The sequence below is a fragment of the Dasypus novemcinctus genome, chromosome 19, assembly GCF_030445035.2.
Source record: "Dasypus novemcinctus isolate mDasNov1 chromosome 19, mDasNov1.1.hap2, whole genome shotgun sequence".
Classification (NCBI taxonomy): domain Eukaryota; kingdom Metazoa; phylum Chordata; class Mammalia; order Cingulata; family Dasypodidae; genus Dasypus; species Dasypus novemcinctus.
The window spans coordinates 21,409,284-21,423,360 of record NC_080691.1 but is presented as its reverse complement, the minus strand read 5'-3'; the positions used below and the strand labels follow the sequence as shown (position 1 = coordinate 21,423,360).

The window sequence follows — 14,077 nt, the reverse complement described above, 5'->3', positions numbered from 1 at the left end:
CAACAAAGAATTACCCAGCCCAAAATGTCAGTCATGCTGAGGTTCCCAAACCCTGCTTTAAAAGACCATGCTCAAGCACGAAGGATGTACTTTGAAATAGAAATAATTACCAACTGAATTGGGCCAACACTGACTGCTTAATTTCTCCCTCAGATGCCCTTCAAATCATTTTTCACATCTTAGTATTCGGCTCTCCTTACAGCCATGCCTACCTGAAGTCCCCGTGTACCACCGTGGTTTTCTGTTCCTCAGGAATGTGGAGTGGCAGCCACTCGATGAGCCTCTCCATCGCTGGGTTGGTGCTGGTTTCAGAAGCTCGATACTGCTTAATCCAGGTTTGCACCTGGCGTGAAATATAGTCCCCTGAAGGAAAGAGGATTAGAATATAGGTGTGCCATTTCAGAAGCCTCCAAGGATTTCCGCAATTAACCAGTGCAGTAAAACCATTTGTAATACTTTGTGGTGGTACGGCATCTTCGAACATTTTTCTATGACAGGAGATTTTTCCACATTAAGGTCCTGCCACCCCAAGATGGGAGCTGCTGCTGTTTTGTCTTGTCTGGATCAGTATGGGCTAGGTGCACAGCCTCCACGCCTCATCTTGGGCCCTCCCAGAGATCCTGTGAGCTTCCTAATAGCCTTATTAAATCCCTTTCTGGCTAAACAACAGTGGCTGGCTAAGAACACAGAAAATGACCAACTGCTCTGTCATTCTCTAGCTGTGTGATCTCAGGCAGGTTACTTAATCTCTCTCTCTGTGCCTATTTAGTTTCTCCATCTATGAAATGGGCCTTATACAGTTGTTGAGAGGATAAAATATGTAAAGTCCTTGGAACTGTTCCTCGTGTATAGTAAATTCTACATGCTTACTATTATTACTATTCTGTTGTCTTTGCTACTAAGAAACACAAGAGGTACTGCCATTAAAGGACTTGCAAGTTATATCTGGGAACAAAAATTGGAAAGAGTTCTGGAGTTAGCCTGGCTCATGGTCATGTTCTGCCAATTAATTAAACCTCTCTGAGCCACCACTTTTTTCATCTAGACAATGAGGGTATTAATACCTAGGTTTCACAAGGTTGTTGTGAAGACTAAATGAAATCCACCACATGCCAAGCACAGTGTTGGCAGAGAAAGCTGCTCAATGAATGATAGCTATTATTATTGTCACTGTCACCAGTATCCAACAATGCATCAGGTGCCTGCCTCTGAGCCAAACTCTCACCCCCTCATCTGAGAGAAAAACGGTCCTCACAGAAGGAAGGGTTTGAAGACAAGAATATAGAGATCAAGCTCTGGCTGTAGAGTCCACTGCACTCTCAGAGCATCCAAACGTCGGCTCTTTTGAGAATCCAGCTGGGTCACGAGTTGTGGCCTCCTATTTGATATGGAGCTCAAGATCCACAGGAATTTAACCAAAATTGGGTCAAGTGTTTAGAATTAACTTCCAGTTTTCAGGAATTACAGGAAATAGAAGATAGTGGTAAATGAAATTACGAAGAGATAATCTAGATATATCTATAAAATAACTGGAAAAAAATCTATAAGACAACTGACTTGCTCTCTTAAGAAATTCAGAGGAAAAAAGTGGAGGCTTGTCCTAACTTTGATTGGATTCTGGTTTGGGAAAAATACTTAAAAGAGATATTTGGGGTTAAGTGGGGAAATTTGAATATGGACTGGGTATTAGATACTCAGCGAAAATGGTTAATTTTCTTGAGTGGGTTAACAGTATTGGAGAATGTCCTTATTTTCAGAAAAGGCAAGCTGAAGTATTTAGGAGTGAAGTGTCATGGTCTCTGAAACTCAGTTAACTACAAATATATATAGAGAGAGATATAAGCAAATATGACAAAAGTTAGCAATTGTTAAAATTAATAGGGGGTATATGGATGTGATTTCAACTTTTCTGTAAATTTGAAAATTATCATAAGAAGTTGAATAAATACCATAGGAGCTGAGCCTTTGTAGAAAGAGTCCCTCAGGAAACTGTGCCATATGGATTTGGGAATCCCCAGACCCATCACTACACTCATTTTCCTTTTCCTGGGAAGCAGACAGAGCTGACCCTGAGTCTCTTGGCTCCATTGGCCTCTGGTCCCAAGCAAGGCCTGCCAAGGCAGGCTGAGATGTCCTTCCCAGGAGCAGCCTGCCTCTCTGGGATGAGAAAGGAGGATTATGTGGTACCTATGGATCCTTGGTGGAAAGTTTTTTTTTTTTAACAAATCTATTTTATCAATACATATTAATAAACATACAATTCATCCAAAAGTGCAGAATCAGTGGTATTTACTATAATCACATAGTTGTGCGGATTTGATTCCTGGTACCTTAAAAGGGGGTGGGGGGAGTCAGAAATAAAATATATGAGCACACACCTTGGCTACTCAGATTTTAAAAATCCATCTCTGTTGAAAAGAATGTTCAGAGAAAAAGGTGAAAAAAGGAGAAGAATGTACTTTAAATACCCTTGTCCAGGATCAGAATAAAGAAAAATTTTAATGGTCCAGTGATGAATGTTTAAAGGAAGAGAGATTTTGTGGTTCAAGAAGGGATTTAACCTGGGGAGGTGGGGGGTATACAGGAACCTCTTATATTTTTTAATGTAACCTTTTTTTTTGTGATGTATATATCTTAAAAAACATATAATTTACCAAAATGATGGGGTAGGGGGTGGGGAGCAGGGTATATGGGAACCTCTGATTTTTTTTTTTTTTAATGTTTTTTAATGTAACGTTCTTTGTGATCTATTAATTTTAATTTAAAAAGTGTAAAAAAAATTAAAAATAAAAAAAATGAAGAGATTTAACCAAGGACAAGATATCCAAGTAAATTGTATTTCCATTAAAATGGAACTGGATTTACAAGTGGCAGGCTAACTTTACATTAAGCAAACTACTTGGTGCACTACTGCCTTGAAATCATACAGATCCTAAAAGCAGGGCCACTGATGATGAAATGATCAGAATGAAAGACAAGCCAGCATCTTCTTACCTTGTTTCCCATAGTTTTCGAGGCCCACAGCCTTGATGTCCACACTGTGAATTTTGCACAAGACGCTGTTCATGGCAGTGTATATGGCCTGCCTCTGGCTGGGCTCCAAGCCAGGCAGAGAAGGGTCTTTGTAGATGAGGCCTGGGCAGTACTCCATCAAATAGAAGGGGGTGCCGATGATGCTGCAGGGACATGGACAGGGTATGCCAGTGGCTGACTCAGTGGGGCAGGCTCTGGTCATGGCACTACTCTTTCTAACTGTTGCTGTGCGTGCAATGTGAGCACTGGTGAAGGAGTTCAGATCCAGAGTACTGCACTTCTACTTTTTCCTTTACACACAAGCAAAGGGTGTTAGAAGTACCGCCTCCCCCAACGAATCTACACGCGCACACGCGCACACACGCATCCTGTCTTTACTCGTTGGCCAGCATGCCTCTCTCTTCTCTTTGGCCCATTTGTAGAACCAACAGGGTGGGGTTAAGGGTGATAATATAAATAAGCAGCATGGTTGAGACCAGGGGGTTTGGAGTCAAGTTTAAATCTCATCTCTGCCCCTTGCTAGCTCTGTGAGTGGGCAACTCACTAAACCTTTCTGAGTTTCGGGGGTTTTCTTTGGTTGTTTTTTAAATAAACTTTTTATTTGAGCTAATTTCGAACTTACAGAACAGTTGCAAAAATAACACAAAACTCCTACATACCCCAGAATTTTAACATTTTACCGCATTTGCTGTATCTTCCTTCCCTCCTTTCTTTCAATCTATCCATGCATCTGTCCATCCATCTACTTACCTACTGCTCTAAGTATTTGTCTAACTATTTTCTAAACATTTGAGAATAGGCTGTATATATATCATGCTCTGAGCTTTTGTTTCATTTTGGGTTTTTTATTGAGGTCAAATTAACATAACATGAAATTAACTATTTTAAAATATACAATTCAGTGCCATTTAATACATTCAAGATATTGTGCAACCAGCACCGCTAATCCCAAAATATTCTCATCACCCTAAAAAGGAAACCCGATATCTATAAAACTGTCACTCCCCATTCCCCCTTTCCCACCATTCCCCGGGAACCCCCAATCCTCTGTCTATATGAATGTGCCTATTCTGGACATTTCAAATAACAGAGTCAGACAATGTATGGCTTTTTGTGTCTGGCTCCTTTCATTAGCATAGTGATTTCAAAGTTCTCCCACTGTGTAGCATATATCAGAACTGCATTCCTGTTTGGACTGAATGATATTCCATTGTATGGATATATCGCATTTTGTCTATCCATTTATCCGTTTAGACATTTGGGTTGTTTTCACCTTTTGGCTTTTGTGAATAGAACTTTTTTTTAAGGAGGTACGGGGGATTGAACCTGGGACATTGTACATGGGAAGCAAGCGCTTAACCACTGAGTTACACCTGCTCCCCTAGAACTCTGGGTTTTGTTTTTGGTTTTTTTTTGGTACTGCAGGTGGGGAGTGAACCAGACCTCATATGTGGTAAGCCAGCGCTCAACCACTGAACCACACTGGCTCCCCTGAGTTGGTTTTTTCATATGTTTGCTTGTTGTTTGTTTAGTTTTTAGGAGACACTGGGGACTGAACCTGGGACTACCCATATGGGAAGCAGGCACTCAACTGCTTGAGCCACATCCACTTCCCTAGAAATTTTTAAATCTATGAAATGTACCTACTTCAAAATTATAAGAATTAAAGAAGCAAAATATATAATATATGTAGAGTGCCTGACATAGTGTCTGGTTTCATTGAGTATTTAATAAATATCCTTTCTTGTTATTCATGTTATTTTTATCATTATTCATAGCATGAAAAACACATATACCACCCTATAGTATTAGACTGACCCACAGAAATGTTATTATCCCATCTTTTAGTCATTACTAGAAATCAGTTTTACCACTCAAAAGAAGTGCTTTGAAAATTCTACCATTATAAATTCTGACTCAGAAAAGTTATAAAAGACATTCTTGGGACAACTGGGGAAATATGAACATGGGATAGATATTAAATAACATTACAGAATTATTGTTAATTATCTTCAGTGTAATGGTGCTGGGGTTATGAAACAAAATGTCTCTCTTCTTCAGAGATGCATGCTGTCTATAAATTCCTTCAAAAGGTTCAGCCAAAAAAAGTTATGTATATGTAAGTTATACACACACAGAGAAAGCAAAGGTGACAAATGTTAACATTATTTTTTCTAGATGAAGAGTAATGTATGTTCATTATACTATTTTTTTCAGCTTTTCTGTATAGTTTAAACTTTTCATAATTAAAAAGAACAAGAAAAAAGCATTTTTTAAACTTTTAGAAAGACCAAAATAAAAAATTAGTAAAAAACACAATAAAAAATTAACAAATACAAATAAAATGGGACTAGATGGATACATATTTTTAGAATTTTTTTTTCAATGTTTTCTATCGAGTCTCACAAAACAAGCATTTCATTATCTTTCAGAATAACAAACAACTGTGAATTCCTGGAGGAGGTTGCTAAAAGGTCCCTTTTCTTTCCTAACAAAATTTCATTTGTCTTATCTTTAACAAACTGGAATTTCAGTTAGCATATGGGCCTTTTGCTCCTATAGCTTAAATATGCAAAGGAAAAAATAAATCTGAACCTTACCTTGAATCTTCACAGAGATCAAGAACTTTGGGGACAGGCACTCCAGCGTTTGCGAGGGCTTTCATTATCCTGCCAGAACAAATAAAACTGAGCCTAAACTGCTGACTGAACAAAGATTTCCTTGAAATTATTTTTCTCATTTAAAAATAAGTATATATAGAAATGGAAATGGAATTATAAAAAATATTCTTTGGGGGGAGTAGACATAGATCAGTGGTTGAGTGCCTGCTTCCCACGTACAAGGTCCTGGGTTCAATCCTCAGTACCTCCATTAAAGAAAAAAATCAGTGAACCCAAGGTAAGAAAGGAGGAACCAAAAAAAAGACCAAAAACAGATGGACAAACAAAAAAACTTCCTTGTACCATTGAAAATGGTTTCAGAGTACACAAGCAGGATGCACAGAAAACAGAGTAGTGGTTTTACATTTTTTAAGGTCTCTCTGCTAACAATTACACACACGCTATTATGTGGGCAAATATGTAAATACTCAAATAGCTAGAGGTGTTCTCTGAGGAACCCCTAAGAGGTCATAATCATCAGTTGCTAGTCTCTCCAACACTCAGAGAAGCCAGATTCCAGGAATCAAAAAGTCCAGAGGAAAGACGGTAAACAATGAGAACAAACAGGAGCCAGGAGCTGAAATCATATTTTTCCTTCTTACTCTTGGCAATTTTCCTTCTACAGAGCATGATAATAGGATGGAAGTTAGAAGGAAGAGAAAGAGTTCCAGGACAATAAGCCACATTCTGGAGCTTATTTGTAGGTTCCCACTCACTCTCCAAGCAATTTGATTGAGTTTTTTTCAACTCTGTAGGTTTCAGTTTTCCTATTTGCAAAACTGTTTTATTTGGGATGGGTTGTAATACATTTGCTTTCTGAACATTTTATTACTGAAAATTTCAAAAACATATAAAAGAAAAGAGACCCATATAATAAACCTCCATGTAACCATCATTCAACTTCAACAATTATCAACTCGGGAAGCAGATTTGGCTCAACTGAGAGAGTATTCGTCTACCATATGGGAGGTCCATGGTTCAAACCCAGGGCCTCCTGACCCATGTGGTGAGCTAGCCCATGCACAGTGCTGATGCACGCAAGGAGTGCCGTACCACACAGGGGTGTTCGCCATGTAGGGGAGCCCCACCCACAAGGAGTACATCCCCACAAGAAGAGCCACTCCATGCGAAAAAAACAAAACAAAACAAAACAAATTATCAACTCATGGCCATACTTGTTTCATCTATAGCCCATTAATGTATTGATTTTAAGACTAACAGGGATCTCAATAAGGCTTTTTTCACTTAGAGGTTGCAAAATAAATGTACTCGCTTACAAAGTTAGGTATAGAAAAGAGAAAAGAAATTTTGGAATAAAATCAGGTTCCATGTGAAATAATTTGGAGATTCTTAATTGTATTTTTAAATGTCTCAAGGCACTTTTTTACAGAGTGCTAAGGTTGTGTGCTGGACATGCCAGATGGTGGAGTGTACCCCCAGGTCCTAAGAATTTACCTGAACTCTCTCTCTACTGCATGTGCAGATGGAAGGAGTTTCCCAGGAGGTTTCTTCCGCAGAACCAGCTGATGGTTAGCCAGCCTGATGTAATAAGTTGGATTTGATTGCCCATGATCAAACTGAAAGAGTTCCAGTGGACCTGCAAGTTTGAAAACAAAGAAAACTCAAACCAGATCTGGAGGAGAGACCTGGACAGACAGTCTTTCTTTCTAATGAAGTCTGCATTTGGGATGCAGAACACTCCCAACTTGGGATGCACTGGAAGAAAAGCACCTCCTCCATGGATACCAGAGTGATGGAGCCCCAGGCACACCATGCTAGCTCAACCCTAGAATCACAGACTGCTACAGGGTGGGAGAGAATGCTCGATTTACACAATAATTTTCTCACTTCATATGAGTGTCCAGTTTTGTCCTTGCAAACTGCTGCTCTGTGAAGAAAAGCTCTTTAGTTCTGTTTATCAGCCACAGGCACAGTCATGGCAACCCATCTTGCCAAATGGAATGCTTTAAGCCTGAGGATGAAAAGTGCCCTTGTACGTCCCTCATCCTGTGCCTGGCCAGACCACGCCTGGCACTGACATGACAGCTGAAAGGGGCTATGCAGAGGCCTTCGGCTTGAGCCAAAGCTGCTGTCAATGAGATGTAATTTCCCACCCCACTAAGCTAATTCAGTGGCTCTACTGCAGAAACATCTGGCTGAGGCAAACCTCATTAACCCTCAGGTTTACAATGAGACTGAACTCTGACGACAGCTTTGTTTAATTTGGTCAGAAGAACAGGAAAGCAATGGGAGTTTGCCTGAGCTAGTGTGAATGGTCAGAAAGGGCCCCCCAACTTTGCAGAGGCACTATCAACAACCCAGTCACTGGAAGACATTATAATGTGAAGCTCCACAATTAAAAAAAAGGCTTTTCCAAGGATTAAGCAGGTGAGTAAAACTCTGCCACCAGGTAGAAATTTCTTCAAAAGTTCATGAGGCACCTGTTTTTGTGAGGGTGGAATGTGAAGGATGAAAGTTGGACTTTTGAAGGGCAGGCACAACTTGTAACATTTTTAAATCCTACAACTTTTACATCACCTTCACAGACAAGCCTCATCTCAAAAATTAGAAACATCCAATTCCCCTGAGGATATACTGAATCACTGAGTTCTTCTCCTTCTTGATAGCTGTCTCCAGGCTCTTGCAGCCATGCCACACTCTCTGGTGGAAAAGGGTGGCAAGTACACTTCTGGGGATCCATAAAAAAGAAGGCTAATGCTTCTTCCCAAACAAAATTGAAAGTCGCACTCAGAATGGCTGGGTCCAATGGCTGTTTTCCTCTCCAGATTGCCTCTTTATCTCTAGCATAGTCTACCAGGGTTTGAAAGTGAAAACCAGACTGAAGGCATAGCCTTGCAAAGAGTCACCAAATAGGAAAATTCAAATACCTGTGGTTTGGGACCCCAGCATGTCTTTGAGGTACTTCTCCAAGGAATCTTTTGGAATTTCCATTGTCTTCCTCACAGGACGAGTGTTTGGAACAACGATTCTCAATGCAAAACCCAAAAGAGTTTCTAATTCCTTCACTGCAGTTTCTGGGTCATTAACCTGGTTTCAAGGAAAATATTGAACATGTACCACCATTCAACCCAGACCTCTCCTCCCATTTGTTCTCTAGGAGGGAAGTGTTTTAGAGGGAAATATCCAAGAAGCCAATTCTCTGAAGAGATATTTTGGAACCTTCAATTAATGAGGAAAGAGTAGAATGAGTTTCCTATTCCCATTTAATTCCTAAGCACATTAAACATTCTGTGTGCTGGGAAGAATGCCAGTTAAGAGACCATGCTAGCCCCAATCAAGATGGTTGAGTGAGACTTCAGGGCTCCATCCGCCCAACAGAAACACTGAACAACCAGCAAGAACTGGAAGAAACATGTTTCTCAAAGCTCTAGAAAAAAGTTAAACAACTGCACTGACAAGGAACGCGACAAATCAAGTAGAAAGCTACTTAAATCAGTAGACTCTCATGGTATCTGGGCTGTCCCCTCCCCCACCGCTTGGTGTGTCCACACTCCCAGTGTGGATACCTAGTCCTGGTTCTGAGAGAACAGAGTAGAGTAACCCTCCCTGTGCACACATTGGGAGCATGTATGCCTGACCCAACCTGTCTTGGCAATCACCAGCCCACAATGTACCTTACGTGTAGAAAGCTGTGGAAAAACAGTCAAATCATGCTGCCTGGGACAAGGGATTGCTGGCTATAGGACACACAATGCAGTACCTGTCCCAGTCCCTGGGACTGTGAGGAAACGGTTTCTTAGGGAAGAAGGGACATTCAAACCATGTAAACAGGGGAGTTCCTAGGGCCATATGTGCATGCCCAAGACAATTCACACACAGAAACAATCAGAAGGGGAAGTGGATGTGGCTCAAGCAATTGGGCTCCTGCCTACCACATGAGAGATCCCTGGTTCGGTTCCCAGTGCCTCCTAAAGAAGACAGAGAGCTGGCGTGACAGGCAGGTGCAGCAAGCTGATGTAACAAGATGATACAACAAAAAACATGGGAAGAAGGAACATAATGACAAACAAAACAAAGCAGGGAGTGGAGGTTCCCTGTGCATCCTAAAGAAGACAAACAAGACAGCGAGTTGGCACAACAGGCAGACACAGCAAGCTGATGCAGCAAGATGACACAAGAGACACAAAAAAGAGAGGCAGATGTGGCTCAAACAATTGGGCTCCCATCTACAATATAGGAGGTTCAGGGTTCAATTCCCGGGGCCTCCTGGTGAAGGCAAGCTGGCCCGTGTGGTGAGCTGGCCCATGCAGAGTGCTGGCCTGTGGGGCGTGCTGGCCTGCATGGCATACTGGCCCACGTGGGAGTGCTGGCCCGCATGGAGAACTGGTGCAGCAAGATGATGCAACAAAAAGAGACACAGAGGAGAGAAAATAAGAGACAGCAGACCAGGGAGCTGGGGTTGCATAAGAGATTGAGCACCTCTATCCCACTCTGGAATGTCCCAGGATCAGTTCCAGTGCCACCTAAAGAAAAGACAAGCAAACACAGAACAACACACAGCAAATGGACACAGAAAGCAGACAATAAGTGCAAAACAACAAGGGGTAGGGGGAATAAATAAATAAGTCTTTAAAAAAAAAGAGAGACATGAAGAAAAACATATGAGAGACAACAAAACAGGGAACAGGATGGCTCAAGCGATTAGGCAACTCTCTCACACATCAGAGGTCCTAGGTTTGGTTCTCAGATCCTCCCAAAGAAACAAGGAAGATGAACAGCCACAGCAACTGCAAACGACAAGGGTGTGGGAAGAAAATAAATAAAATTAAAGTAAAGTAAAGTAAAATAAAATAAAATAAAGAAAAGAAAAATCAGAAGGCCCCTACACTTTGGCCTGGAGGTATTCTCTATGCTCATTATATGGATAAGCTCTGAAGGAGAACACTTGCACAGGTCAAGTGTTGCAAAGACTGGAAAAGGTATTTTCTTCTCTCTTTTTTTTTGTTCAATCCTGGCATTCAAAAAAAGCTCTGACAAACACCAGCTGGATACAAGTTTAAGGAACAGATGCCTCAGAGTCTAAATTCCAGCAATAACACAGTAAAATATTAAAAGTGTCCAGGTTTCAAAAAGATATTATAAAACATCCAAAGAAACAGGAAGAGATGGCCCATACAAAAGAATAAAGCATCAGAAACCATCAGTGAGGAAGACAGACCTGGGACATACCAAATAAAGACTTTTTAAAACTAGCCTTAAATACCCTCAAAGAGCTAAAGGAAAACATGGACAAAAAATTAAAGAAAATTAGGAAAATAACAGATGAACACAGAAAATATCCATACAGAAATGGAAATTATGAAAAGGAACCAAACAGAACTGAAGTCCACAGTAACATAAACTAATAATTCCCCAGACTAGTTCAACAGCAGATTGGAGCTGGCAGAGAATGAAAATGAAGGTAAGACCATTGATATCATTTGGTTTATGGACAAGAAAAAAGAGTGAAGGAAGTGAATCCTGCCTGAGGAACCTGTGGGATGCCATCCAGCATACCAATATATGCCCCTTGGGACTCTGGGAAGAGGAAAAAAGGAGAGAGAGAATATTCAAAGAATTAATGGCTGAACACTTCCCAAAATCAACAAAAGACATGACTATACACATCCAAGACACTCAATGAACTCCAAACTAGATTAAACCCACTAGATCAGCACTGTGACATATTATAATCAAACTGCTGAATGACAGAAGTAAAGAGAGAATTGTGAAAAGTTGCAAGAAACCTCACCTTGCATGTACAAGGGAACCTCAGTAAGATTAAACACTGATTTCTCAGTAGAAACCATGGAGGCAAGAAGGCAGTGGGATGTCATATTTAAAATGCTGAAAACAAAAAATTGCCAACCAAGAATTATGTATCTGGAAAAACTGCCTTTACAAAATAAGGGAGAAATTAAGACACTCCCAGATAAGCAAATGCCAAGGGAGTTTGTCTTCACTAGATCAGCCCTACAAGAGATGCTAAAGAGGGAAGCAGATGTGACTCAAGCCAATGGGGGAAGCGGACTTGGCCCAGTGGTTAGGGTGTCTGCCTACCACATGGGAGGTCTGCGGTTCAAACCCTGGGCCTCCTTGACCCATGTGAAGCTGGCCCACGTGCAGTGCTGTTGCGTGCAAGGAGTGCCCTGCCATGCAGGGTGTCCCCCGCGTAGGGGAGGCCCATGTGCAGGGAGTGTGCCCCGTAAGGAGGGCCGCCCAGAGTGAAAGAAAGTGCAGCCTGCCCAAGAATGGTGCCGCACGCAGAGAGAGCTGACACACAAGATGACACAACAAAAAGAAACACAGATTTCTGGTGCTGCTGATAAGGATAGAAGCCGTCACAGAAGAACACACAGCGAATGTACACAGAGAGCAGACAACTGGAGGGGGGGGTAGTGGGAAGGGAGAGGAATAAATTTAAAAAAATTTTTTTTAATTAAAAATAAAGAACTTTCAAGCCACTGGGCATCCTCATACCACATGGGAGGTGCCTCCTAAAGATGAGCAAGACAGTGAGCTGACGTGATGGACTGGAATGGTGGGCTTGACGCAACAAGATAACACAATGAGGAGACACAATAAGGAAACATAATAAGAGACACAACAAGCAGGGAGCAGAGGTGGCTTGAGTGATTAGGCATCTCCCTCCCATATGGGAGGTCCTGGGTTCAGTTCCCAGTGCCTCCTAAAAAGAAGATAACCAGACACAGAGCACACAACAAACAGACACAGAGAGCAGACAGCAAGCGCAAACAACAAGGCAGGTGGGGGAGTAAATAAATAATAAATCTTTTTTAAAAAGAGAGAGATGCTAAACAGAGTTGTGCAGGTTGAAAGGAAAGGACACTAGACAATAGATCGAAGCCACGTTAAAAATAAAGATGTCGGTGAGAATGACATGGGTAAACAGAAATATCAGTACTATTGAGTTTTGGGTTTGTAACTCCCATTTTTTACTTCCTACAGGATGGAAAAGGCAAATGTATAATACGTAGTGAAAAATCAACAGTTGTGAACTCATAATGTATAAACATGTAATTTGTGACAAGAACTACATAATAGTGGGGCAAAGGATGGGTATAGGAACATAGTTTACATACACAACTGAAATTTAGTTACTGTCAAAGTAAAAAAGATTGTTAACATATTTCGAATGTTGGGCCTTATGGGAATTACAGAGAAGATACTGGAGAATATGCAAGTTCACAGATACAGAAATAACTGTATAGGTTGCCAGGGGAAGGGGTCGGAAGGAATGGGGAGTTAACGCATGAAGAGTGGTGAGTTTCTGATTGTGGAAATGGGAAAGTTTTAGTAAGCAGATGGTGAGGGTACTGCAATACTGTGAACGTAATTAATAGCATGGAATGGTATGCTTGGGAGTGGCTGAGATGGGAAACTTTATATTGAATATATGGTCCCATAATTTAAAAAAAAAAAAAGAAGCAACTGAAGAGACAATGACAATTAAAGGCAATACATGATCCTGAATACAATCCAGCAAGGGAGGAAAGGATGTTCTTGGGACATAAGAATAAATTGGTATATGGAATGTAAGCTTTATATCAATGCGCAATTTCCTGAGCACAATAACTCTACTTAAAGTGGTTAATAAGTGAATATGCTCGTTCTTTGGAAATGTTCATGACAGTATTAAGTGCTCAAGGAACATGATGTATACAACCCACACTCAAGTACTCAAAAAATAGACTGAGGGGAAGCGGACTTGGCCCAGTGGATAGGGCGTCCGTCTACCACATGGGAGGTCCACGGTTCAAACCCCGGGCCTCCTTGACCCGTGTGGAGCTGGCCCATGTGCAGTGCTGATGCACGCAAGGAGTGCCATGCCATGCAGGGGTGCCTCCCCAGTAGGGGAGCCCCACGTGCAAGGAGTGCTCCCCGTAAGGAGAGCCGCCCAGCACGAAAGAAAGTTCAGCCTACCCAAGGATGGCGCCGCACACACAGAGAGCTGACGCAGCAAGATGATGCAACAAAAAGAGACAGATTCCCATGCCGCTGAAAACAACAGAAGTAGACAAAAGAAGAACACGCAGCAAATGGACACACAGAACAGACAACTGGGGCGAGGGAGGTGGTGGGAAGGGAAGGGAAACAAAAAATAATCTTTAAAAAAAATAGACTGATAAGTACATATAAAGATAAACAGACTGATATTGCAAATGTAGCAAAATGTTAAAACTGGATCTGGAAATCTGGGGGGATAATATGTTGGAGTTATTTTTGTGGGGTGTGTATTATTTTTTTTACTGTCTGGTTAGTTTGAAACTATTTCAAAATATGTTTAGGGGGAAGCAGATTTGGCTCAACTGATAGAGAGTGTCTGCCTACCATATGGGAGGTCCAGGGTTCAAATCCAGGGC

The 14,077-nt window shown here is 41.3% G+C and overlaps 1 protein-coding gene across 6 annotated transcripts in view; it reads right to left on the bottom strand.

The window, feature by feature from the left end:
* Positions 1 to 14,077, bottom strand: part of ACAD10 (acyl-CoA dehydrogenase family member 10) — a 52,514-nt gene that overhangs the window by 22,480 nt on the left and 15,957 nt on the right. For all 6 annotated transcript variants that reach the window (XM_058280977.2, XM_058280975.2, XM_058280976.2 and 3 more), the window contains 5 exons: positions 8,582 to 8,741; positions 7,149 to 7,290; positions 5,634 to 5,702; positions 2,995 to 3,176; positions 213 to 363 (listed from right to left, as the gene is read on the bottom strand). In XM_058280977.2, coding sequence (XP_058136960.1) covers positions 213 to 363; positions 2,995 to 3,176; positions 5,634 to 5,702; positions 7,149 to 7,290; positions 8,582 to 8,741 — 704 coding nt within the window. The remainder of the gene's footprint in view (positions 1 to 212; positions 364 to 2,994; positions 3,177 to 5,633; positions 5,703 to 7,148; positions 7,291 to 8,581; positions 8,742 to 14,077) is intronic.